Raw genomic sequence first — 26,940 nt, forward strand, 5'->3', positions numbered from 1 at the left:
TGATTCCCCCCCTTCGTTTTTCCCTTCCTTCTCCTAATGTCTTCCATGCTATTCCTTATGTTCCATATATAAGTGAAACCATATAATTGTCTTTCTCTGCTTGACTTATTTCACTTAGCATAATCCCCTCCAGTTCCATCTATGTTGGAACCAAATGGTGGGTATTCATCCCTTCTGATGGCCGAGTAATATTCCTTTTTAAATTTTCTCCCGTGTCTTGCTTTTTCCCAGCTCCAGGCTTTCACACATATCAGTTCCTTTGCTTAGAAATATATGTAGAATAGATCATTCCCCATGCTCACCTCTCCTTCCAGTCTCTTCTTTGAGGACATATTCCCTAACCCCCCCGTCTGGACTCAGACCCACCCATGCCCTTCTATACTGTCCAGAACAACCCCGACTATAGCACGTCTGCTGTATACTTTCAATGCTGCCTTAGCATCTCCGTCCCCACGAGACTGCACGCCCTACAGTTTGGGGGTTTGGTTGTGCCACAGAGAATCAGAGGTCACCTCTGATAAGCAAAGTATAACTGTATGCCCTGGGATGCACCAAGGACAAACTGGCTTTGGACTCTAACAGTTTCCTTCAGAGTCAAGGTCTGAGGGCAGTAACTATGGCCCTAACAATGAAGGGAATCCGTTGTTCTGGATCCTGGGGTTGTCCCCAGTGATGAACAGAGAGGAAGTGGCTAGCCTCCATGGTATCTCTGCACTTGCCCTTTGCAACTGCCACTTCTGCCCAATGGCACCTCAGAGTTTCTGTCCTCAGAATCATCATTTGGAAAGTGTCCCATTTACCAGCAGTGGAGACTGCTGGAGCCAGACCTGAGCCCGCCCTTGACTATAACCTTGGACCATCACTTAACCTCTCTGACCCTTTATTTCCCATCTGTGAAACGGAGAATAGTAAAACCTGACTTACAGGGTTTTAAATGTCACAGTGAACATTTAAAATGGGGTTGTCATTATCATTACAATGGAGTCACATCATATATACATGAAATTTATGGGAATTCAACTATGTGTGCTTGGCAACAAAAAGAGATAGAAAATGGTATAGTAGGTAATTCAGCTAGTCTTTCCATTTGCTGATATATGTCCCAGAGGGTGGGTGAGGTGGGGGACACCGACTGCTGGGTGCTCCATCACTCTCAGTCCCATGAACCTCTTCCAGTGTGGGTGGAGGTTGTAACTATAACTGGACTTGATTTTTTTAATTGAGATATAATTGATATATTAGTTTCAGGTATATAAATATTGATCCCACATTTATATATATTGTGAAATGATCACCAGAAGTCTAGTTAATATCTATCACCATACATAATTACACATTTTTTTCTTGTGATGAGAAACTTTAAGATCTCCTCTTAGCAACTTTCATGTATTATTAATTATACAGCAGTATTAGCTAGAGTCACCATGCTGCACATTACGTCCCCATGGCTTCTTTATTTTATAACTAGAACTTTGTACCTTCTGACCACCTTCACCATTTCACCCACTTCCTATGCCCCACCTTGGGTAACCACCAATCTGTTCTTTGCATTTATGAGTCTGGTTCTTGTCTGGTTCTTTGTCTTTTAGATTCCAGATAAGTGAAATCATATGGTATTTGTCTTTCTCTGTCTTAGTTCATTTAGCATGATGCCCTCAAGGTCCATCCATGTTGTCACAAATGACAGGATTTCCTTCTTTTTGTGGCTGAATAATATTCCAGTGTGTGTGTGTGTGTGTGTGTGTGTGTGTGTGTGTGTGTCTGTCTACCACATCTTCTTTATCCATTCATCCATCAGTGGACACTTAGGTTGCTTCCCTGTCTTGGCTATTGTAAACAATGCTGCAGTGACCATGGGGGTGCAGATAGCTTTTCGAGTTAGTGTTTTTATTTCCTTTGGATAAATACTCAGAGGTGGAATTACTGGATCATATGATAGTTCTATTTGTAATTTTTTGAGGAGCCTCCGTACTGTTTTCCATAGTGGCTATACTAATTTACATTCCCATTGCCAATGAATGAGGGTTCCCTTTCCTCCACATCTTTGCCGACATATGTTATTTCTTCTTTTGGTACTAGCCATTCTAACAGATGTGAGGTGATACCTCACTGTGGTTTTGATTTGCATTTCCCTGATGATTAGTGATGTTGAGCATGTTTTCATGTGCCTGTTGGCCATTTGTATGTCTTCTTTGTAAAAATGTCTATTCAGACCCTCTGCCCATTTTTTAATTGGATTGTTCGTTTTTTTGCTATTGAGCTTGAGTTCTTTATATATTTTGAATATTAACCTCTTGTCAGTTACATGAATTGCAGATGCTTTCTCCCATTCAGTAGGCTGCCTTTTCATTTTGTTGGTGGTTTCCTTTGCTGTGCAGAAGCTTTTTAGTTTGATGTAGTTTATTTTTGCTTTTGTTGCCTTTGTTTATTTTTGCTGTTGTTGCCTTTGCTTGTGTCAAATCCAGAAAATCAGCACAAGACCTATGTCAAGAGCTTACCACCTGTTTTCTTCTAGGAGTTTAATGGTTTTGGGTCTTGCACTTCGGTCTTGACTCCATTTTGAGTTAATGTTTGTATATGATATAAGATAGTGGTCAAGTTTCATTCTTTTATAAGTGGCTGTCCAGTTTTCCTGACATCATTTATGGTGTCCTTTCCCCACTGTATATTCTTGACTCCTTTGTCATAAATTAATTGACTGTATATGCATGGGTTTATTTCTAGGCTCTCTGTTCTGTTCTGTTGATCCTGTGCCTGTTTTATGCCAATACCATACTGTTTTGATTACTGTAGCTTCGTACTACAGTTTGAAATCAGGAATCGTGATGCCTCCAGCCTCGTTCTTATTTCTCAAGATTGCTTTTGGTTGCTGGACTTAATTTTGCCTCACTCACTATAGTACCAGGTAGGAAATGCAGGGTGAGACTTACTCATAATCTGGCAGCTCAGTTTGTACATGTGAATATTTGGGGCACAGATGAAAAAGGAATAAAGCAAGATAGGGTAATTGGGATTTGGGCCTAGGCTGGCTCCATCTACTAAAGGATGATAATCAGGCTCCATGACATTGACCACTTGACCTTGATCAGCAAGTGGCAGATATGTACAGGGGAGTTTGTGGGGCTGATGGAGTGATTCCTCCATCAATGCCTCCATCATGCCAAAGATCCCATGCACTCACTGGCCTCACTAGAACCTTGTGCTTTTGTACCTGCCCAACACTCGAGTGCCCCCATCTCTTTGTTCATACCGAGCGTGCCCAGTGACACCTTCTCCAGTCCCACTCAACTGCCTCCTTCCTCCCTGGGTGTCTAAACCCTAGAATCACTGGAGCACAAAGGTCAACTGATCATCTCCTCGTCTTCAGGAGGTAGGATATCTAGCCATTCCAGTTTGCTCAAGACTGAGGGATTTCTCAGAATGTGGGATTTTAGTGCTGAAACTGGGACAGTTGGTCACTCTGATAGGCAGACAAGGGAGACAGCCCACTTCAGATCCCTCTCTCTAGGAAGTCTTGCCTGGTCTCCTTAGCTGGGAGCAATCTTTCCACTGAACTTCTCCTAGAACATTATTTGTGCCTGTCCATGTCCATGCTTGAACTCCACATCCACCATACTCCAGGATTCAAGTAGATGAGGCTATGGTTTGAGGACACCTTCTTATTGTGTGTCCAGTAGTCCTGTATGCACCAGATGAGGGTCAGAGCTGGAGGTGGATGCAGGCTGGGTGACCTACCTGGGGCTCTGCCATTCAGGCCCTTTTCACAGCTGTGGAAATTTCTGCAAAGCTGGCTCAGATAGTGCTCTTTGAAACATTTAATTACATATAAAGATCTTGGAGGCTCTCTGTCCCCTCCCAGGGAAACACTACTTTTTCCTGGTCCTTCTGAAGTTGGCTTTGGAAAGTAAAGAAATTGAACTGAAGATGAAGCAACCGGGGAGGGAGGGTAGAGCGGCGGGGTTGGTTGGGGGGGGGGTAGGCATTACTGAAAGGGAGAAGCAGCAGAGAGAGAGATGGGAAGGGTGCAGGGAGATAAAGTCAGCCAGGGGAGGTGCAGGGAGGTAGAAGACAGGTTCACTGAGACTGAGGTGCAGGAGGTGAGAAAACTAATGAGTTTCAGGAAGACAGGGCTGGGCTGGGGAAGCACCAAGAAGGGGAGGGGCTGAGTAGGGTCACAGAAAAGAGGGCTGGCAAACCAGGAGAGAAACAGCCTGGCTGAGAGAAAGAGACAGCCAACCCAGAAGAGTTTAGCAAAGCCGGAGGGAGGTAAACAGTTTATGGTTCCAGAATTTCAGTCCAGGGGAGGGGCTTCAGGGAAGCACTGGTTGGAATGGGATGGCTCTGACCAGGAGATGCCTTGAAGAAACCGTCTTCTTAGCTTGTATAATATTTGGAGTGGCTTAGCGAAGAGCCGGTGGACGTTATGAGGCGCCAGAGCTTCCACCCAAACGGCCCTTGCTGCCTCCTCTCCAGGAGAGAGCAATGCAGAGGTAGGAAGGCCGCCGTGGGGGCATCGGTGCTGGCCCCCATCCCAAGGAGAGCCCCTCAGGGGCCTCCCTCCGCCCTGACCGGCTCCTGTCTTGCAGGCTGTGACGGCGACCACTGGGGCCCGCACTGCAGCAACCGATGCCAGTGCCAGAATGGAGCCCTGTGCAACCCCATCACGGGCGCCTGCGTGTGTGCCGCCGGCTTCCGCGGCTGGCGCTGCGAGGAGCTCTGCGCGCCCGGCACCCACGGCAAGGGCTGCCAGCTGCCGTGCCAGTGCCGCCACGGAGCCAGCTGCGACCCCCGCACCGGCCAGTGCCTCTGCGCCCCCGGCTACACGGGAGTCTAGTGAGTACCGCCCGCCGGCCGAGGGGCGGGGCGGGGCCGAGGGGCGGGGCGGGGCCGAGGGGCGGGGCCGGGCGGGCGGCTCCCTCCCGCAGCTGCGCAGTCCGCCCCTGGCTCCTGACTCGGGGGCAAGTGTTCGCAGCAGAAGTTCAAGGTATCCCTGGCTGTCGGATCTCCGGCGCTGTGACTCCAAGTCCAACAGAGGTTTAATACCCAGGCGTCTCCCAGGCAGGTGTTAGGTCCCTCCCACCCAGGCCCCAGGGTGACTGGTGCCAGCTGAGACCAAGCATGGCCCCGGGGAGTTCATTAAACTCCTCCACCTTCCTGTCTGGGGCCCCAGACCTTAGCTTGGCATTCTCTGATCATAACCCAAATGCCCCCGCTCACCTGGGTCCTGACCCTTCGAGGCCATTTGAGAAAGAGGTGGGTGAGGGCCCTGGGCAGGTATCATGCATAGATTCGGGGAATTTACTGTGCCTATTCCTCTCCCCTGTCTTCTCCCCCTCAGACCCCAACAGCCCCTCACTCCAGTATTCTGGAGTCTGTACTGACAGGGGACCACCACGACTGCTTAATTGAGACCCCCTCAGAGGCAAGATTGAAGTTCTCCTCCCCACCTGGTTGAAGGTTCCGTGGCCTCCCAATAGCCCTAGATCCTGAGAGGGCACCCAAGGACATTGGCCAGGAACATATCCTTGATTGAGGATGTTTCCTGCCCCAATGTCTGGCCAGCTCCAGGGCCAGCTCCAGCTAGAGGCCAGGGCCATTGCCCTAAGGCTCAAGGCCAAGACCATGTGCAAATCCTCCCTCATACCTCAGCAGTGCATGTGAGCCTGTTATGATAGCTGAGAACCTTCCAGAGCCTGGAAGTGGAGCAGGCCCCAGATACTCCCTCTCCCCGGATCTTTAAGAATCTAGGTGGATTCTTAAAAGCTGGATGGATAACCACTTTTCAGTGCCCTCTACTCATGCTATTCCTTTTGCCTGGCATGCCCTTCCCTTCTCCCAGTGAAACTAACTTCACCCTCAGGACCCAAATAAAATGTCTTCCTCTTCCGGAAACCTTCCTCCCCAGAGGAACACTCTTCTTTACACTCTAAGCACGTTAAGTCATCCCACAGGTACTGGCCCAAGCACAAAACATTCCAGTTCATTATATCCGAGCCCTGTTTCCCCCTTCTGGCGGGAAGCAGGACTGCATTTCAGCTAACCGCAGCCCAGTTCACGCTGATGGTGAACTCACTAATTCCTAGGGAGCCCTGGGGCCCTGCCATCTGACCGAACGCTGCCATGTCTAACACCTCTGCTTCCCCATGCAGCTGTGAGGAGCTGTGCCCCCCTGGGAGTCATGGGGCTCACTGTGAGCTGCGCTGTCCCTGCCAGAATGGGGGCTCCTGCCACCACATCACAGGAGAGTGTGCCTGCCCCCCAGGCTGGACGGTAGGTGGGCCCACGGGACCTGGGTGGGACCCTGTAAGAGGGGTGAGCATCCCTCACTCACACACCTTGGGCGGACTAAATTCCTCTCCCACCCTGAAAACCCTCCCTCCTGTCTGGGTCATGGGCATCACTAGACATTGCCAGTGGACACAACTTTGAATCACGTCTGCATCTAAGGGCTGTGTGAACTGATGTCAAGTTACTTAACCTCTCTGAGTCTGTGGTCCCTCATGCTCAAAGGAGTGGATATCTAGATCAGCTTTGTCCTTGGGCATAGGTACTCACCTGAGCTGCCGTGGGCTCTGGGCCAGATGTGGCCGAAAGGGTGTGGTATAAGGGCAGGGGAGCAGGTGGGAGGAGGAGGGAAGATGGCAGCGTGTGGATCCCCCGAGGTTCTAGAACTTCAGATATCCAGCCTCTGTCCCCTGCTCTCTCATGCACACATCCTGGTTCTGTGGGCCCAGAATCTATTTTAACATGTGCTCCAGGCGATTCTATGCAGCCTCCACCAGTCCAGGTCTTGTGTCTGGGAACCACTACATTGGAAAAGGGAATTATAACCTCACAGGCCTAAATTCAGGTGCTACCTCCAGTGTTGACACTGAAAAAAGTACTCAGTTACTCTGGTCTCTGTTTTCCCCTCTGTAAGCAGAACTGATACACTAGTCAAGCCCTACCCTTCATAACTGCCATGCTTGGGAAAAGGCTCACATGAGGCAGTGCATGTCCAAAGTGCCTTGCAAACTCTGAAGTCCTTTATAATTGCTTGTGTTATATCCCTGGATCCCACAAACAATGTACAAGCCTCCTTATTAGCCAACACACTCCCTTCCCCTGCCAAAGACCCAAGCTTCTCAGGAGCAGCAAGTCTGTAAGGCTGACTTTCCTGGGCTGTGTTCTGCCTCCGACTCTCCAGGAACACCCCCTGTTTCAGGGGAAGCTGGGTGTCCCAGCTGGCTGCCTCCCTTGGGGCCTGAGACTTTGCAAAGCCAGAGAGGACAGGGTTACTGGGCAGGAGCAGAATATTTCAGGAGGCTGTGAAGGCAGAGGTCATGGGGAGCAGGCAGGGCGGACGCCTGCAGGGCCCACTGAGGCACAGATGTGCCAGGATTTTCTAGAGCAGGACGGGATCAGGGGATGATTTGGTGCACCAGTGTCCAAACCTGGCTGCACACAGAGTTTCCGGGGGTGGGGATCTTAAGTACACATTCCCAGGCCCCACCAGGAATCTTCTGGGGCCTGGATCTCTATCTTTAATAAGCTCCCCAGATGATTCTGAGGCAGCCAACCCTGTCTGCTGGTCTGCATTTGGAAATAATTGATCAAGACTATAGGATTTCCTTCTGTGTTTCACAGAACCCTAGGGTTTCTTGGGGGTGAGGGCGAGGAGCCTGATAATTAGGGCTCTCGGTCCCACTCTCCACCTCTTCTCCATTTGAATCTACTTTCTATATGGAGGTTCTAGGTAAAATTTCACATAAAAACGGGGTCTCCCAGCGTTTAGAGTTTGAATACCACTGGTCCATCAAGATGTCCCTTTCTCAGATGAAGAAGTGAAGGCCCAGAGAGGCTGAGTAACCTGCCCAAGGCCACGCTGCTGGTTAAGAGGAAGGTGGGCTAGTATCTGGGTGTCCTGACTCTGGACTCCCAAAACCCAGCCCTTGGTGTCTGAGGACAAAGGGAACTACGGCTGCCTCTCCCACACTTGCCCATTTCTCCCACCCTGAACCACTCTCTGGGAAGACCCTCTTATCTCCAGCCAGCTTCCAGAATTCCACCACCCACAGACTGGGTCCTCAGAGGCCTAGCAGCAGGCAGTGAAGTTGGCTCTGGGGGAGGTAGGAGGAGAATGGGCCACAGGCAGGCCCTGTCCCTGTAAAGGCCTCTCTGGAGAGACCGATGGAGGCCAGTGGTCAAAGAAGGGGAAGGGAGGAGGCCAACACATGGAAGAATTTCTTTTTCTCCCCAACACAGTGAGAGGTTTGTTCTTCCCGGTGACAGAGAGCTCTGGCAATAGAAGCCTTTGGATTTGGAGACTTTATGTTTTTAATTTTATTGTAGACAATTGCATTTCTATTTTTGACATAGCATTTAACTTGCAGATTTGTATGAATTATTAATACCCCTCATTCATGCAGAGTCACAGTGGAATGAAGCTGTGGCTCAGCCCTGAGGCCCCTCCCAGGGGGGGCCTGGGGCCCAGAAGAGGGTGCTGGGTGGAAGGGTCCTGCCTTGATCATCCTCCAAGACCTCACTTTCTTGTTGGGCCCAGGTGGCTTCAGCCACACTCAGAGATCTAAAGAATACAATTGCTGGGTCACACAGTGTGGGTCCCCAAAAGACTGAGGCCTGGTGCAGAGCTAGAGAAGAGCCCCAATATAAGTGGGATCTCTGGCCCTCCAGGCCCCTCCTCAGAGATTCCTGGCCACCAGGCTCTAAGTATGCCTGTAGGACACTCCACTTGCCTAGCTGTCATTAGCTTGTGCCTGGGAAATTACTCTCTTTCACTGTTCAGAGGAGAGAAAGCAGGTGTGAGTAGTTGAATGAGAGTGGGCACTGCAGACAGAAGAGGAGGTAAGAGATGTGATCGGGCCCCGTTAGGAGTCCCCAGTCTGATGGTGGATACTGGATATAGCGTATGTATGTACATGTACACACACACACACACACACACACACGAAACAACAACAGGCCTGAGGAGAGATGGGGCTGAGGTGCTGGGAACTAGGACCAGGTGTCCCAGAGAGCCAGAGATTGGCCTTTGGAGCTGAGGCTGCAAAATTACAGATGCTCAGGTGTAGGAAGGATGATTCGTAGAGACCCACGCCCTCGCCAGTACCTGGACCATTTCCTCAGCACCCACACCAGCCATTGGTCACTGACCACTGAGAGCATCATGCTACCTGGGACGGTGGTTGGAGAGGCTGAGTGGTCCCTTCTCTGGGAGAATCGATGTGACCTGCCTAAGTCCTTTTATCATTTTTGCTCCATTTAGCCACGGTCCTCTTAAAGAGTGGCTGGTTTCCAGATTTTGACAAACCATTTGGTCTAACCAGTTCTGAGAGGAGGGAGACTATTGCCTCCTCTTATCTCCAACCTTCTGGATGCCACACCGCCCAAGATCCCGCCACAGTTGGAGATGGGCCCTCTAGATGACCATAGAGCAGGTGTGTTCGTGTGCTGGGGTTGTTGTAACAAAGTAGCAGAGACTGGGGTGCTGTCTTTTCTCACAGTTCTTAAGGCTAGAAGTCCAAGATCAAGGTGTTGGCAGGCTTGGATCCTTCTGAGGCCTCCTGCCTTAGCTTGTAGTTGGCTACCTTCTCCCTGTGTCTTCACAGGGTCTCCCCTCTGAGCATGTCTGTGTCCTAATCTCTTCTTCTTATAAGGATACCCATCAGATTAGATTAGGGCCCACCTTAATGGCCTCATTTTAACTTTATTACCTCTTCTCTTAAGCTGACACTTTGCTGCCTGCTCTCTCCCCCCACCCAACCCCCAGTGCCTGTTCTTCCAACCAGCAACATTACCAGTTAAGGTTCTCCCACTCTTTCAAGGCTCTGCTGGTCCTGGGCCCCTACGATGTGCAACATTGGGTGTCCACTTCGGTGGAATTAATATTATTAATTAAGGAACTGCTCTTTAGGACACTATACTAGGTTCCTTCCCATCTCTAACCTCACTTAACCTCCACAACCACCTTGGAGACTGGGAGTTATGACTCCCATTTTATAGGTGAGGAAACTGAGGCTCAGAACAATCATAGGGCTCATTCTAGCTCAGCCATCTGGGAGGAGGCAGAGCTGGGACTTGAACCCAAGTGCTGACTTTGAGTCCAGTGTTCTGCCAACCATACCAGGCAGCAGGCCTTCCAAGGTATTGAATTCCTTCAGGCTCCAGGAGCTCAAGCCCGAGGAGGAGCCCAGGGATTCAGGCACCTGGGTGCCTGCAGTTGGGAAACATTGAGCAGGGGCTTAAGGAGGTGCTTGCCCACCTGTCCAAAAAGTCTCCAGGATGCTTGATTTCCTCAGGAAATGTTGGAAGGAAGTACTCTGTGCACAAAGCTTCCCTACTGGCCTCCTCAGGGGGCCCTGGTCATGTCTCAGAAGCTTGTGGGGTGCACTGAGGAAGGCAGGCCTCTGTGGGGAGCCCCTACCACCTCCAGGAGGAAGAGGCCCCCTTCCTCTGTGGTTTTTCCCTGTCCCTCTCCTCACATACACACTCATCTTGCTGTCATCGGCTGCTGCCTCTGCCCCTTCAATCCCCATTCCCCTGTCCCACCTCCACCCCTCACCTTCTCACATGTGGGGAAGAGAAATCTGAGCTAAAAGGTCTCCCCCTTAATTCATTACAGTAAACTGGATGATATTGAAAAATGAGTCGGTTCTGGCAGCATTTTCCTAAGCAAACTAGCTTCCTCTGGGTTGGCAATTATTGGTGCTTAATAACTGTGTGTTGAACTAACTGATTAATGAATTATGGGAGAACCCTCAGTCTCCATAAGAGAAATGACTATCTCTGGTATGGGAGCAGCTGGAAGGGCAGCAAGCTCCAGTTTCTGTTTAATAAAGACCTAAGATTCGTAGATATAATGTTTGAAGTTATCTAATCCCACAAGGCTAGTACTGGATGGAGGGGAAAATAGTTGTCCGACTGACTCACAAATCCCACTCCAGAAAGGCAGGTTTGTTCACATTTTGTGTTTCTTCTGGCATTTCCGTCCATATCTCTGCACCACATATTTCACTGCCATTTCCTGACTTTTCCATTGTAGACATGTGTTGAAACTGTTGACTTCCTACCATAGAAGGGCGCCTGGGTGGCTCAGTCGTTAAGTGTCTGCCTTCGGCTCAGGTCATGATCCCAGGGCCCTGGGATCGAGCCCCGCATCGGGCTCCCTGCTCAGCGGGGAGCCTGCTTCTCCCTCTCCCACTCTGCCTGCTTGTGTTCCCTCTCTCACTGTCTCTCTCTGTCAAATAAATAAATAAAATCTTCAAAAAAAAAAAGAATAAGATTCAGATCAGATACAGACAAGTGCAACCCTTCCCCCACCCTCAAGTGGTACTTTCTTACAATTTTTGGTTGAATCATTTTGATAACATTAATGATTTCATAATGTCATGACATAATGAATTCAAAATCATTGTTTACGTTGATATGCTCACTTATGTATCATTACTAGTTCATCCCTAAGACTCTCTGGCAGAACTTGAAAACACCTCTCGATAAGGTCAGACACATCAGATATCTCTCAGTTTGGTTTTTGTTTCTGTTTTTTACTTTGAGGCTGCACTCCCACACTGAAGCTTTGTGTGTTTCAGTTCCTGCTTCCTGGTGTCGTTTTGGACTCCCTTTCACTGCCACCCGGTAATTCCCTTCACCTGTCTCTTCTGTTGGCATCCCCATTTCTTTCTTTTTCTTGGATAATTCTTTTTGATGAAAAGAAAATCCTCCAGTAGCTTCCTGAGAAAGTTCATGGAAAGTTAAATTTTTTGAGGCTGTTCAAATCTGAAAATGCCTTTATTGAATCCCCCCTTAAGTGTTAGTTTAGCTGGATATAGAGTTCTAGGTTACAAACTATTTTCCTCTGAATTTCTAAGGCATTAGTCCATTATCTTCTAGCTTCTAGTTAAGAAGCCTGGTATCTTTTGGTTCCTGTTCTTTTATATGTGACTTTCTAAAAGCTTTGAGGAGAATGTATCCATAGAAGTATAAAAATTTATAGTGATAAGCTTTAATATGGGTCTTTTTCACTTTTCACGCTGGATATGCTATAGGCCTTTTCAATTCAGAGATCAGTGCTTTCCATCTTCCATTCTGGGAAAATTTTCTTGTATTATATTTCCCATTTAATTTAGGCACCTCCATTTTCTCTGTTCTGCTGTCAGGAATCCTCTGTTACTCAGATATCAGACCTCCTGGACGGATCCTCTAATTTTATTATATTTTGCCTACAATTTCCTTCCTTGGTGCCTCCCCTCCTTCCCCTTCTTTCTTGTTCTTCTTTGTGGGAGATTTCCTCATCCTCCAGCTCTTCTATTGCAATTTAAAAATATCTGCCATCTTATTTTTAGATTTCAAAAACTCTTTGCTTTTCTCTGGATATCCCCTTTTATAGCACTCCACTCTTTCATAGATAAAATAATTTCATATAACTACCTACAGATATTCATTTTAATTATAATAGAAGTTCTTAATTCTCTTTTTATAAGTTTTCTTTGCTCCCTGCTTAGTTCCTATTTCCTCTGTGTTCCACTTGGGTATTTGTCTGCTTAGGTCTTCATCTGTCTTGTTAGAGCCTTATTTGAACTATCTGGTGGTCCTTCACCACCTGTTCATGTTTTACGGTGAGCCTCAGAAAAGCTGGTTGGAAACCTGTGGGGGTAGAGGGAGTTGCCAGGCTTGTTGACTGATGGGACCCTTAAATATCAGTATCTGTAGGTCTTTCCTTCTGAGTTTATCGGTGCCCCCCAGAAAAGAATCCTCCAAAACCTTGCCAGTGGGAATCAGCAGTCTAGTTGCTGAGCAGGTAGAGGTGCACGGGATCCCCGTTTCTCCTGGCACCCCTTCAGCCGTGCTTGGCATCCTCATGTCCAAACCTACATGGGCCAACCTCTTCAAAAGTCAACTGCCAGGCTTCTGCCAGACTGGGCAAGTCACCTGGCTCTTTGAAGCGGGGGCAGAGATCTGGGGTCTTATTCTCTCTTTTATACACTTTCAGACAGCCCTCCTGTTTCAGCATACCTGCATTCTGACCCTCAGAGGTTCCTGATGTCTCTGATTCCTGAGCTTTTCCGAGGTTACGATCTTCCAGCATGTGACATCTCGTGTCCTGCATGGACTCTGCTCCCATTCCTTTTGTCCTTGTAGGCTTATACCTTTTCCCCCTTTGCTCTTGTGTTAGCAGGGTTTGGGAAAGGAGTGGAAATAAAGTGTGTGTTTCCAGACCAGATTCTCTTTGTTTTTCCTCGGCACTTTATGGTAGGCCAGCGTGAGAGCGCTTAGCCACTGTGCTTTAGTTATCTGCATCTCTTACCTCTCTCCCCAGTAAACTGGGAGCTCACTTCCTCATATTTTTGTCTCCCCAATGTCTAACACAGTGCCTGGTATACAGTAGGCACTTAATAAGTGTGTGCTGAATAATCGGAGGAGCCGATGGGCCTCAGTCTCCCTATCTCTCAAATGGGGCTTTAGAGCCACAGTGTCCAGCTTCTTATGCTCCTGTGATTGCGGAGAAAGTCCCACTGAGGAAACGGGATGGTCCCCGGGGCTGTACCAGCTGTGCCAGTTCTAGGAGAGAGTGACGTCATGTGTGTCTCCCCTCCTCTGCTTCAGGGAGCAGTGTGTGCCCAGCCCTGCCCACCCGGGACGTTCGGCCAGAACTGCAGCCAGGACTGTCCTTGCCACCACGGAGGGCAGTGTGATCATGTGACCGGGCAGTGCCACTGCACAGCTGGCTACATGGGGGACAGGTAAGAGGAGAATTAACTGTCGTCCTTGCCATGCGTGTGGCTCATTTTCCCAGAGGCCTTGCAGAGAGCGGCGGAGGTTTCCCAGCCCACAGCATTCCTCTGTGAGCTTTCCTGCCTTCTCAGGAAGCATTCGGAGTCCTCAGGCCAGGAAGATTCATCACTCATCCTTCCTGGCCCTTGGCCTGCGACACACACGCCCCTCCCCCTGCCCAGTGACCCAAGCCCTACACTCGCACTGACTCACCAGGAGAGGGAGGTGGGCACCGATCACCCACTCTGCTACCTGCCTTACTGGAGGGAGGCAACGGCACCAATAGTCCAGAGAAGCTGGGAGTGCATGCTAGTTCACACATTTTGCATAATTTCTTCTAGAACTAAATTTTGATTCCGAATTTGGGTTGTACCAAAAGGATACTGGCCTCAGTTTGCATCCTCTGAGGGCTAGTGGCCTGACAGCTGAACAGGGGCTCCAATGTCCTGGAATCAAACCAGCCTTGTGGAGCGGATAACCCACAGAACATATCACTGAGGAATTCCCGTGTGTGCACATTGGCTGAGGCAGGAAGAAGGATGCTATGACAATCGGGTAGGTGCTGTGGAAGAGAGAGAGGCAACAACTAGTGTGTTGGATGGTGAGTGAATTCAGAGCTAGAAGAGGACATTTGTCTCGGACAGGACCCGGCTATGCTTCAACTATATGCATCTTTTCTAGAAGAGAGAGGAGCGGTAGGGCAGAGGTCCTCACACCCCTTCTCTGCTTCTGTGGGATCCAGATTTCATCTCTGGCCCTGGATTTTGTTACTCTGCCCAGACAAAGCGAGGCAGGAGGAACATTTTTTCACCATCCCCTGCTTCCCCTGCCCAGGTAACATCAGCAAGCAGGGATTGAAGCTGAGTCAACTCATCGATCCTTCTGGCTGTGACTATTCCAACTGTCACTGGAGTCAGCCCCAAATCCTTGGTGATGTCCAGAAAAGTGATTTTCCTTTTTTTGCCTTAGGTTTGTTTGCCTCTAGCCTAAAGTCTTTTGAGCCAGATCTGATCTCTTTGTAAGCTAGTGTTCATCTACATGAGCTTCCCAGCCTCAGAACATGGGGTATGGCATCCAGAGATCTTCCCTGACTTCTTTCAGAGAGGGGGTCTCTGGGGGAAGTGGGTGGGAGGGGGGACTGAAGCACTGAGCCCAACTTCCCATCCTCACCCTCTTCCCCAGTAAGGGAAATGTTCAGGATGAGCTAGTAGGGTCAGGAGCTGGAAGACCCCAGAACCAGAACGGGACCCTTTGTTTCAGTCCACTTGCACATGAGAGGTAATCCAGCTCACTTGTTGTTGGAGATGAACAGGCCCGGACTTCCAGCTGGTGGGACCCAGCACCAGTAGACCCTACATCATTGGCTCTCTCAGTTTTCACTGCCAAGATGTACCCAACAGAAAAGTAATCCTAATCCCTCATCTTGTTGGGGCCAGCCCATGATCCCGGGGCAGAGAGATATCCCAAACCCTTGGGGGCCTCTGAGCAAGCTTCACCCATTAACTATAGAGAGTTCACGGGGAGAGCCGGGTAGCATTTGGGTTTCCCACCTCAATGGGCCGCCTAGTGCTTAATATTTTATAAAATTGCCTCCATTAATTTTGTAGGTGACAGCTGCATTAACCCTCCCCAAATCATTGCAAGCATATTAAAGTTGAGTGGGTGTAATAACGCGGGCCCCCCTGGATAGGCAGAATCCAGTGCAAATTAAACATGAAACGTAACGAGGGCTTTGCAGCTCATTTTGTAATTTAATTGAGCAATGGATCTGGTTGTTAATGGCAATATCAGACACATTAGATTGATATGTTGCAAAGGAAAGATGTTTAAGTAGAAAACTAATTCCTGCTGTGATTACCCTTCTGTTCCACAGGCCCCGTTATTAGTGTGCTTTGTGGAAAATTCATTAGCAGTCATTGCTTGATCTCTAAATAAATAAGTTGTTTAAATTGTGAGTAGGAAAAAAAAAAAAAGCTGATTATGTAAATGGATTAGGTTGTCAATATTTCATTTCCAGATTCTTTTTCTGGGGCTATGGAGTCAGTCACTTCATAAATATGGCGGTGGGGGGGGCGGGTAGTGCCCTTCATGGGGAGCTCACTGGCCGGGGCTCTGCCCAGTCCTGCTGGGTGGCAGGGAGCAGGAATGTTCCAGTGGAAAGGTGGAGTTGTCAGGAGGCTCTCCTGGCTTGGGTTTCTTGCCCTGGTGTCTGAGACATCTGAGGAGAACCAAACTGACTGACTTCTGAGAAAATCCATTCTGAGGCTGAAGAGGAGCTAACAATTCAGATAGTGATTTTCCAGCCCTTCAATGCTTTGTGTCCTGCCCTTCTGCCTCAGTTTCCCTCTTTCCCTCCCCTATCCCACTACTCCTCCTTCTTCCTGTCTTCTACCTTCTGTTTCTTCTCCAGACAACCTCTTCCTTCTTCTCTCTTCCTCTCTCTCTTTTCTCTTCTCTTTCCCAAATGGGACCTTGGACTGGCTAAAATGCCGCAAGATCTGGTGGGCAACAAGTTGGGGTCATCTCGGCCACTTGCAGGCTGTATGAGCTTGGGACACACCTCACTTGTCTGCATCCCAGCCCTCTCCAGAGTGAGGGTGATGGGCATACCCCCTGCTTTAAGGGCCCGGGGTCCAGCTTTAGGGCCTGCCTAGCTGGGAGCCCCTTTCTGGCCGTTGCCCCGGGCTGTGACCGTGCTCATCCCTGCTGCCCCTCCATTCCGCCATGGACCTCCGTTTGCCACAGTGACTCTGTGAGGGGACAATGGGTGGCATCTTCCTTGGGGAAGCCCTCAAGGTTAGACCCCAGTCACCCTACTCCTCTCCCTGTCATTGTGGGCACAAGGTGGCAAAGAGAAAACAGTGGCATCTGGGCAGAGTTGCCAGGACTCGCATCCGACACCCCGGCCACTCTGGGCCTCAGGCACTCGCCGCCCAGCCCGACAGCATCGCTGGGGCCCCGCCACGTGCCCTCATGAGCAGCGCGTGAGGGCCCCCAGACACGGCTCTCCCTGCCCTGTTGGGGAGAACGGCACTGGCTCCCAACTCATGACTCTCCAAGATTTAATAAAGAAGTTAGGGCTGTGTTCTATTTTTTTTAAAAAGCATCTTTTATTGCTCCCTCTCCACCGCCATTGTGGAAGGCACAGGAAACCAGAAAATGGTTGTCTAGATGACAATAAGAACACTTTAGAATTCCTCAAGTCCACTCGGTAGGTAACATTTTGGAATTCTTCCCTCCGAGCCTGTTCATGCCAGTACCTGAGGCGGAAGGTCGGATGGGCTCTGTTCCAGGAACTTCAGAGAACAGTATTAACAAGAATATTAATCGTAACTAACATTTCTTCCTGAGCCCTTACACGCGTGGGACACCTTTCCAAACGTTTACACACCTTATCTCGTTTAATCCTCAAACAACTTAGTGAGCTTTAGGTATTATCATCCCATTTTATGACGAGAAAGCCGATGTCAGGACTGACCTTCCAGCACCACGGGAGCCGTGCCGGGACGCGGGTCATGAAAATCCCAGAGGCCATTTCCCAAGTCTCTGGGACGCAGGAGCCGCCCGCCTCTTTTACCCTGGATGCCCGCAGGTGTCCCCCTGACCTTGTCAGGGTCCAGGTGCAGGGCAAAGACTCTGCATCCCTGGGGAATAGCCCCAGTCTGGGGTGGGGGGCGTCGGGCAGTCGGCAGCGGGCATCACACTCCCCAACAGAGGCTGTGAGGCAATGAGTGGAAGGATTATGGTTACGCTGGGCGCTCTGAGGAGCAGGCAAACTACTTGACACGGAAGGAGCTCAGTCCTCCTCCTTCCGGGGGAGGGGGGGGGCAGTGCTCACTGGCTGATGGGCGAGGGTGCGTGCTGGTCAGATCTGGGAGGGGAGGGGGCACAGCCTCAACCCCCGTCTGCTGTCCTGCAGGTGCCAAGAGGAATGCCCCTTCGGGACCTTCGGCTTCCAGTGCTCACAGCGCTGTGACTGCCACAACGGGGGTCAGTGCTCACCCACCACCGGAGCCTGCGAGTGTGAGCCTGGCTACAAGGGCCTGCGATGCCAGGAGCGGCTGTGCCCCGAGGGACTGCACGGCCCCGGCTGCACCTTGCCTTGCCCCTGTCATGCCGACAACACCATCAGGTACGAGCTGGGGTCCGGGGATGCTTGGGTGGGTGGGTACCGGTGGAGAGGGGGCTTCTCGGGGCACAGACCAGGTCACCCAGGCAGGGCAGCGAGAGAGCTGGGGCTCAGCAGTTGCCTTTGCTACCTGATGACTCTGATGGAAAGAAGGGGAAGCCAAAGCCACACAGATAGCCAGGACCGGGACCCAGGTCACCTGCCTCTGTCTGCCATACCCGGCTGCCAGCTTGGAAAACAGGGCCACCTGAGACCTGCTGTAAAGGAGCAAGGAGGGAGTTGGGTGATCCTCAGGGTAGCAGGGCGGGATGGAGCCGCAGGATCCTGTGGTGCTGGGATGGGACAGTGCTTCGGGGGCATTGTCCTTGAGAAATGTCCCCTCCACGTGCTCTACATCTAACTAAGCCATTCCCCAACCCCTAGAGGCCCGGAGACGAGACTGCCAGGGCAGAAGCAGGGGCTTGAGCCTCAGAGGGCCCATACTGGAAGGGACCTTAAAGGTCAGTAGGGCTCTCCCAGGGCCTGGTGAGGGCTGTCCCAGCAGGCCCTGGCTAGGGTGGAGGAGCAGGAGGGACAGAGCTCAGGCCCAGCCTCTCCTTGCACTCTGTGTCCTTTCGGGCTTGAGGTCGCCTCGGCTGAAGCTGGCCCCATGAGGGAGGAGCTTCAGGGGAGCCTGAGTCTGGGGAGCAGAGAAGCCAGAGCGCCCCGGCCCCCTCTTCTGCATCTCTTCACGTCCCACTTCACGCACCAGCTGGCGCCACCCTCTGGTGATAAATGAGGCTGTTGGCCCCAGAGAAGGCCTCCACAGCCTTTTATGTGGCTGCCCCTTATCTAGGTGGTTAAGGGTGAGGGAGTCTCCCTTCTCCGCTCGGACCTGCAGGACAGCTCAGGGGAGGACTGGCAGCTCTGGGCGGTGGGTATTGCAGTAGTTTGCAGGCCAGAGATGCCTCTTCTTTGCAACCCCGTTGCTGGGACAGCCAGGACTTGGCCTCAGCCCCCTCTTCATTTCCAGCTTTTGATTCTCCACAAATCCCCCAAGAGCCTCTGGTCACTGCAAGTGTTTTGGCTTGGGTTGAATCTGTCCTTGGTCCTCAGTCCCTGGAGCTGAGCGGCTAGGGTGGAGCCATCTGCAATCTAGAGGGCTGGGAAGGAGGCTGTTGAGAGGGGCTTTGGAGTCAGCAGAGCAGGCCCGTCTATGACCCAAGCACTCATTCACTCAGTCATCCATTCAGCAAACACCGAGTGCCTGCAGGGCTGGACCACGAGGAGGAAAAGCGAGTCCCTCAGCACCAGTCCAGCCCTTGGGAACTCGGGTCTGGAGCACTCACACACACTGAGCACCTTCTACCACATTTCTGCAAGTACGAGACAGTCCCAGGAGTGAGGCACAGCCCTGTTTTATGTACTACTAGGAAAGGAGGATGCTATTAACTGAACCATGATACACCATTGATTGTATAGCACACGCAGTATCTGAGGTGTGAAATGTGGGGGAAAGTGCATCTTAGAATCAGTGAGCTATGTGTGGCTGGCCCTGCTGGGTCCCAACGTGTGCTCAAGTAACTGTGACCAGGGCTGTGTGTAGAAAGCACCGGAGCAAACTGCTGTGCTGGTCAGGGAAGTCTTCTTGGAGGAGGTGGCATCTGGGCTAGGTCTGGAGGACAGGGTAAGAGCTTTAAGGCTCTCAAAGACAGGGGTTCCCTATGGCCGGCCAGAGCCTGTTGCACAGGTGGAGAACTGCACCAAGAGCCCCCACCCCTGCTGACAGCCAAGGGAGGACTCTCTCAGGGCCCGGAAGCAAGGCTGCCGCTGAAGTCCAGTGCAGGGAGAATCCCTGCCACAGAGATCCAACCAACCCCCAAATTAAAGAGCCACTGTTTTCCTCCTGTGCCTGAGCAGCTGTGCCCTGCATAATTTATCCTTCCTCTGAAGGAGTCCTCGATGCATTATTAATCTGGAAGGACTCCCTCTTCTCCGTCGCTAATCTCAGCCCATCCAATATTGATGATTGTTTGCTTTACTGTCTTTAACACGTGCTCCTGTCGCAGGGACTGGGAGTCAGCAGCGTTTCTTAGAACTGGGGGCTCCAGGCTGGGCTCCTCCGTGTCGGCACAACACTGAGCTGTATCACAGCCCAGGCCCCTTGAGGGCAGGAGTGGCCTGGCTGGTCCCCCGCTGCGGCCTCAGCACGGCGCGGGGCCTGGCACAGAGCATTCAGTGAGAAGAATCACCGAACTCCCCCCACAGCAGCGCATTCCTCTAGGTGCTTCTGCCCCCGACCTGATATCTGCCTTCTTATCCTTTTTAGTGATTGGCACACTGGCCCAATAACTGAACCCGCAACACTCACACGTTTTCATTCGTTCTAACTCAAGACTGTCTCACCCTGGCCACTATTGACATGTGGGGCTGGATAATTCTTTGATGTGCATGGTAGGGTGCTCAGCAGCATGCCTGGCCTCTCCCCACTAGACACCAGTGGCAACAACCAGCCCCCCAAGTTCTGATAGGCAAAACTGTTTCCTGGGTGCGGAGGGGAGAGGCAACATGGCCCCTGGTTGAGAGCCTCTGGCCTGACTGAACTCTCTCGTGCTGCCCTTGGCTTTGCTCTCGTGGTCACAGAGATCACCTGTCTTCCTCTGTGTGGACAGGTTGCTCCTCTCTTCCATGAGCCTTAGTCCCATTACAGAGCCTTCTCTTGGGGTCCAAGAAAAGTAGAGGGAGGATTCTCTGACTCCTAATCTCGAGGCAGTTACGCTGGCCTGGGTGGGGTCTGGGACCCCTGCGTCCTGGCTGATATGTGTACTTGTCCTCTCTGTGTCTCAGTTTCCCAATCTGTCCATCCCTTTTCATCCGCCCAGTGTGGGTAAAAGTTCTCTTGTGGTCTTTGCAAGTGAAGCTTCCACCCAACTCCCTGAGAGATGGAGTGTGGGATCCCCAGAAGCCTAGCCTCATTTCCCCCCTGGCTTCCAAGAGTGCTTAAGACAGAGCTCCATCAAGAAGGCTCGCAAGGCCTTGCAAGGAGGATCTTTCCCAGGAAGACAAAGCACTCTCAAGCCCCAACGTGTCTGGCCCCAGCCTCTGTCTGCCTGGTGCCCTCTGAAGAGGCTGCTTCAGAGAGGTTGAATCCACATGCCCGGGGAAGGAAGAAGGGGTTGGGGTGAGATTTCCCTGTCGCTTCGTTCTCTTTATAAGTGCTCTGTAGCACACACGAAGGAATGATCCCCCTTTGTAAAGGAATAACCTTGAGAAAGAAAGTGCCTGTGTGTCAGGCCTCTGTCGTGTCCCCTCCACAACTGGATTGTCGTAGACGGATTCTAGCAGCCATGATCGTGCATTACCTTTGAAAGATTTTATTTAGTCAACACATGCAGCATTGATAGAAATCTCAGAGCAGCCAAAAAAAGGGGGGAAAAAAAACAAACAGAAAAATCCACCATGAAAAGATTCCTGTATTGTTCAGCTTTCGGCTCCTATTAACTTGTGATTAATCTGTATCTGGGGAAAATGGCAGAAAGACAAGGGAAAAAAAAAACGAGAGCAAACAGCCAGCCTGAACACCGCTGTTTGTGACTTCTGCCTGAGCCTCCCCAGCAGTCACTTGCCCACCGTGTGACCAAAGGGAATGGCTCTGCCCCCACGGGGCGGAGGGGGGTGGGGAGCAGGGGTGCCTGGGAGAGATCAGACGTGAGGAAGACCCCCAGTTCTGGGTCATAAACCACTCAGCCAGCGGTCGCTGCCCACCCTCTCTTCAAAGGGATTTGAGAGGTTTTATAATAAATGATAAGCAATCAAATTAAGAAACTAGAAATCTTGGTTCTTTACATAGTATTTTAGGGAGGGAGAAAGAAGTGATTGCAGAATCGGTTTCGAGCTTTCTGGTTCTTAGAGTGGAAAGTAAATTTGGCACTGAGCACAGCCCTAAGCAGCCAAAACAGTGGCAGCTGAGACAGCAAGCGGGCACTGCTGGAGTTCTTAGAAGTCAGTGTTTGCCTGCCGGCACGTGCCTGGTAGGCTCCTCACAGGGTGGTGGTCCCACCGGAGCCAGCGCCTGCGACGAGAGAGCCCACCGATGGGAAGGGCAGCAGCGTGCCTGAGACCCGTGGGCATCGCCAGGGCTGGGCGGAGCTGCCGGGTCCGTTTGCTAGATCCACAGGTGTCTGTCTCCAGGACCGTCACGGAGCCAGTCCCTCTAACCCCAGGGGAGGCCCCTGGAAGGTTGGAACCGAGAAGGGGCTGGCTCAGAGTATTGAGACAGAGTGGCGTGCCCCACGTCTGTCTGGCTGAAGGTCAGGGCCACCACGTGGGGACCTCCCGCCCCATAGCACCCATTCAACCTACTGTTTCCCTCTCATCGTGTGGGGCTCAGGGAGGAGTTTGTCTGGAGCCAGGAAAGTCAGGAAGTCTTCAAGCCCTCATCCCCTTACAGGATTCTCCTTTTCTACCTATTTACAATTTTCATTGCTTTACATCTGTTTATAAATGTAAAGGATGCTCAGTTTGGGAAAGTTCGAGAAGACATAGAAATTCAAAGAAAAAACTTCAAATCACTCATAATTTCTCAACCCAGAGGTGAGCCCCAAAACCATTTTGTTGTGATTTGTTCGTTCTTCATCCGTGTCGAGATATATATTTTTTTCCCATATTTTAGATCGTGACTTTGTATATAATTTGCTTATTTCACTTCACCTTCTATCACTAACGAGTTTGGAAAACATTTGAATACTTCTCTAACATCCCTTCATATGAATTGTCATAATTCACTTAATGAGCACTATGTTGTCAGAGGCGCCATGAGGCCGCCAGACAGACCTGGACTTAAATCCCCGCTGTCACTGACTTAAGCCCCGACCTTGGGCAAGTCACATAACCTCCAAGTGCTGTCCGTAAAATAGAGGCTCTCGTGCCCAACTCACGGGCTTATCTGAAGATGAGAAATGTGTGGGAAGTGCCTGGTGTTTTAGAAGCCTGGTCACATTATTATTTAAATTGCTTCCATTTCCCCACTGTTATAAATAATGCTTTAGGGAACATCTCTGTGCATAAATCTTTCTCCACAACTCTGATTCTTTCCTTAAGATAGAATCTTAGAAATGGAATTATAAGGCCAAAGGGTCTGAATATTTTTAGGACTCTTGCTACATAACCCCAAATAGTTTTCCAGAACCCTTTACCAGCAATGAATATTGTCCCTTTTCATTAAAAAAAAAAAGAAAGAAAGAAAAAGAAAAAAAAATACTATTTTGATAGAGAAATAGTGATATCTGGTTGTTATTTTGACTTGGTAATTAATGAGGCTAAACATTTTCCAAAAAGATTATTAGCTACTTGCACTTACTATTCAGGAACTGCCTGCTTCTATCCATCCCTCATTTTCCGTGAGAAAACCAGGGCTCCCAGAAGAGAAAGAGCTTGGCTGGGCTTCACACAATTAGTGTGTTCATTAATTCATTTGCCAAATATGTACTGAGCATCTCCAAAGTGCCAGGGATTCTGTGGGGCCCTGGGGTACAATACACAGAAAGGTGAAGTAGACAAAAGGCCTTCCCCCATGGAGCTGCCACCTGGTGGGGGAGACAGATGATAAACAAGTCAATAGACACAGACAATAATTACTTGTAGTGAAAGTACTGTTCACTCCCAGATACTTAATTGGGCAATGAATACAAGCCAGGCACTGGGGATCTACCAGTGACCCAGGGAGACAAAGCCTGTGTCCTTGTGGAATTTAGCAGAACCAAGACTTGTACCCAGGCTCCCCTGCCAGCCCAGAGCATGCTTCCTTTGATCCTATCGCTTGAGCTGGACTCCGGAGCTGAGAGGCAGGTGACATAGGGAATCTAGGAAGGTCGGCTTGTGTCTACCATCCAGCATCTTCTCTGGAGTGTTAGTCTGGGTTCTCCCCACGTGCAAGAGATTTCTAGGGAGACACCTATGAGGGAAAACGGGGACGGGGCTGGAGAGGCTAGGAAAACATCAGACTGCAGTTTAGGTCTGACCCGTGTGGAGGAGAGGGAGGGAAGGAAGGAAGGCTGGGTGGAAAGCCTTAGGCTATATCACGGTTCTAAGAAAGACTGGCAAGATTGGGAGTCTTCAAGCCAAACTGCCTGTCAGAGGAGTTTTGGACCTCCCAGGAATGTGCTGACCTTAATACCCTCGCCCTGCTCTAGCTGGGAGTAGCCCAGGGGAAATGTGGGCTCTGAGCCAATGTAGCGGTGGAGATCAGACACAGTAGCTGGGGCCACTGGGCTTTTACCCTGCCCCCAGAAGCTCTGAGAAGCACACGGTCACCACACTGGCGTTGCCTCTGATCATGATGGTTAGTGGCTGTTGGATCAGACCTCTGCTAGCCAGGGATTGCCCACCCTCTATGGGTCCTGCCGGGCAGCCCCTGCCTCTCTAGCCTAGACAGATAGGGGGTGGAGACTATCACAGTCACTCTAAAAAAGCACTAGCAAAGCCCAGATGGAAGGTATTCTCTCTGTGTAGACACTGCCAGAGAGGGGAGGCCACATCTGCCCTGAGGTCTCATTTTAACTTAGCAAATGTCTGCGGAGTAGCTACAATATCAGCACCACTGGGTCTCACTGCAGCTGTCTCGTGCCTGCCCTTACACCAGGCATCTGCCCTGGGTACAGGGTGAGTGAGGCTCTGGATGTCATAGTCCTAGGGCAGGGACTGAAGAAGGCTGCCTTCTTCTTTGGACTGTGTGTATTTGTATTAGAAAGAGCACTTCTTTAGGAGTCAGAAGACCTGCGTTATAATCCCGATTCTGTTGCTTCCTCGCTATGTGACTTGAGGCAAATTATGTAATTACCGAGAGCCCCAGTTTCTCGGGGCCGCCAAGACCACGTGACCTTGGCACCTTCTGACAAACAGGGCAGTAAGCAATTCAACCTCAGAGGCCCTTGGATCCTGCTACCCTGGCCGACCAGACTTGGGGTGGGCAGAGGGGGGGACGTGGCTGCCTCCCTGGCCAGACTGTCCTCTCATTCTTCTCTCATCTGCTCAGCTGCCACCCAGTCACTGGGGTGTGCACCTGCCAGCCAGGCTGGTCTGGCCACGACTGCAACGAGTCCTGCCCTGCTGGCTCCTACGGCAATGGCTGCCAGCTGCCTTGCACCTGTCAGAACGGCGCTGACTGCCACAGCATCACTGGGAGCTGCACGTGTGCACCGGGCTTCATGGTAAGATGGGCGGGGCCTCCCGTGGCCCCAGGCTCCCCGCCCCACACAGGAGTGGAGGGGCCAGCTCAGCCCACCTCCGAGGAGAATCGGGGAATGTGGCCCTTTGCCCAGGGATGAAGAATGGGAGTGTCTCTGTGCCCCCCTCTCAGAGACAGGGCTCCTGACCACAGAGCCCCCAGGCTGTTCTCGAAGGGCCGGTTCCTCTGGTTTCTGTAACTGTAGATGTAATAGAAGGAGAGGGTCTTCCCATTGTCCCTTCCCCCTGCAATACCAGTTGTCTTCGCACTTTGCGCTCAGCTCCTCCTTGTCTAAATCCAATGCATACGGGGTTTTTACATCATAATGACCACAGTATACACACAGTTTTGCATTCTACTTGCCTTCACCCACATTTGCTGCTCAGGCTTCTTAATTATCATTTTAAGTAGCTGCATACCACTGCAGGAGTTGCTGTATCCCCCAGTTTACTCAGCCATCCCCTTACTGCTGAATATTGTCTCCAATGTTCACAGCAAATGTTGCAATAAGCATCTTCCTACAAACAGCTTTTCCTCTCCTATTGAATTATTTCCTTAGGGCGAATTCCCAGGGTCAGTGAGCATAATATATTTATGGCTCTTGATGGATGTTGCCATATTACTTTCCTCAAGGGTTATATAAATCTATACCGCCACCAACCGTGTATGAATATACCTATTTCAAAACAACTTTGCTAACATCCTTTTTTCTTTCTTTTTTTGCTAATTATATCGGTAGAAAATGGCTCCTCGATGTTGTTCTAATTTGCATTTCTCTGATTACTAGGGAGAGTGAACCTTTCCCCCACATGTTTACTATTTGTGCTTTCTCATGAATTATGCTGGGTTTTATGAAGTTAGGGAACTTGACACTGGAAGTGGAATCCTGTTCGAAGGCGGGGCGTGCCCAGTGGGTCTGAGGACCCAAGCACTCGGGGTTCCCCTGCGGCCATGTATTTTACTGTGCTGTAAGAAGTGGTTGGTGCGATACCAACCATGGTCTTTGGAACCAGACTGGGGTCAGTCACATCCTGGCTGTCCCATTACTGACTGTGTGACCTTGGGCCAGTGAGTTAACCTCTCTCAGGATGGGTTTCCTCACCTCTGGAATGGAACACCTGCCTTGCAGAATTGCTGCCAGGTGGAGAGATGGACTATCGAAGGTAGCTCACCCCAGTGCTTCTCAGACTTCAGTGAGTGTATGGATCAGTGGTAGGCCCTCTGACCTTACAGATTCTGATCTGGTACATAGGGGTGGGGCCTGAGGGTCTGCCTTTCTAACAAGCTCTAGGTGATGTCGGTGCTGCCATGTCGGTGCTGCCGGTTGGTGGCCTCACGCTGAGTAAGAAGGGGTGGTGCTCAACTTCGACTGTCCGTTGGAATCACCTGTGGCGCTTTATAAACACTGATACCTGCCTCCCCCCCCCCCCCCCCCGCCCCGAGACACTGATATTTTTGGTCTAGTTGAGGCCAGTTTGCTGCCAAGGTGGAGATCCACTGATCTACAAGGAAGCCCTGCTCATGATGTGGGAGTGTGGGTTTGCCTGGGGCCTTTTGTGGGCAGGTTGCGCTGGTCTACAGAACTAAACTCTGCTCAGTTCCTTCTTCCTCCTCCCCAGGGCAGGTAAAATTGGGTGAAAATGAATTCTAGTGACATCTTTGAAAGAGAAAGAAGTCTGTTCCTCCTGCAGGTCTCCTTTCTAATTTACCTTTATCGGTGTGACCTTTGGCCATCACTTCCACAGAAAAATGGAGTGCCTTAGGTTTGGGGCTCGGGTAGGAGAGAATAGTTGTTTGGGATTAAAAATCACACATAGCCAAGTGATCAGGAGATGGA

At 50.6% G+C, this 26,940-nt stretch overlaps 1 protein-coding gene across 1 annotated transcript in view; it reads left to right on the forward strand.

Annotated features, from left to right (window-relative positions):
• MEGF11 (multiple EGF like domains 11) overlaps positions 1 to 26,940 on the forward strand; it is a 261,614-nt gene that overhangs the window by 178,869 nt on the left and 55,805 nt on the right. The window contains exons 7-11 of the mRNA XM_064570282.1: positions 4,587 to 4,833; positions 6,150 to 6,270; positions 13,603 to 13,739; positions 17,690 to 17,902; positions 24,912 to 25,086. Coding sequence (XP_064426352.1) covers positions 4,587 to 4,833; positions 6,150 to 6,270; positions 13,603 to 13,739; positions 17,690 to 17,902; positions 24,912 to 25,086 — 893 coding nt within the window. The remainder of the gene's footprint in view (positions 1 to 4,586; positions 4,834 to 6,149; positions 6,271 to 13,602; positions 13,740 to 17,689; positions 17,903 to 24,911; positions 25,087 to 26,940) is intronic.

This window comes from Mirounga angustirostris, unplaced genomic scaffold (genome assembly GCF_029215605.1).
Source record: "Mirounga angustirostris isolate CCGP_5_RB_7025 unplaced genomic scaffold, mMirAng1.0.hap1 SCAF_9, whole genome shotgun sequence".
NCBI classification, from domain to species: Eukaryota; Metazoa; Chordata; class Mammalia; order Carnivora; family Phocidae; genus Mirounga; species Mirounga angustirostris.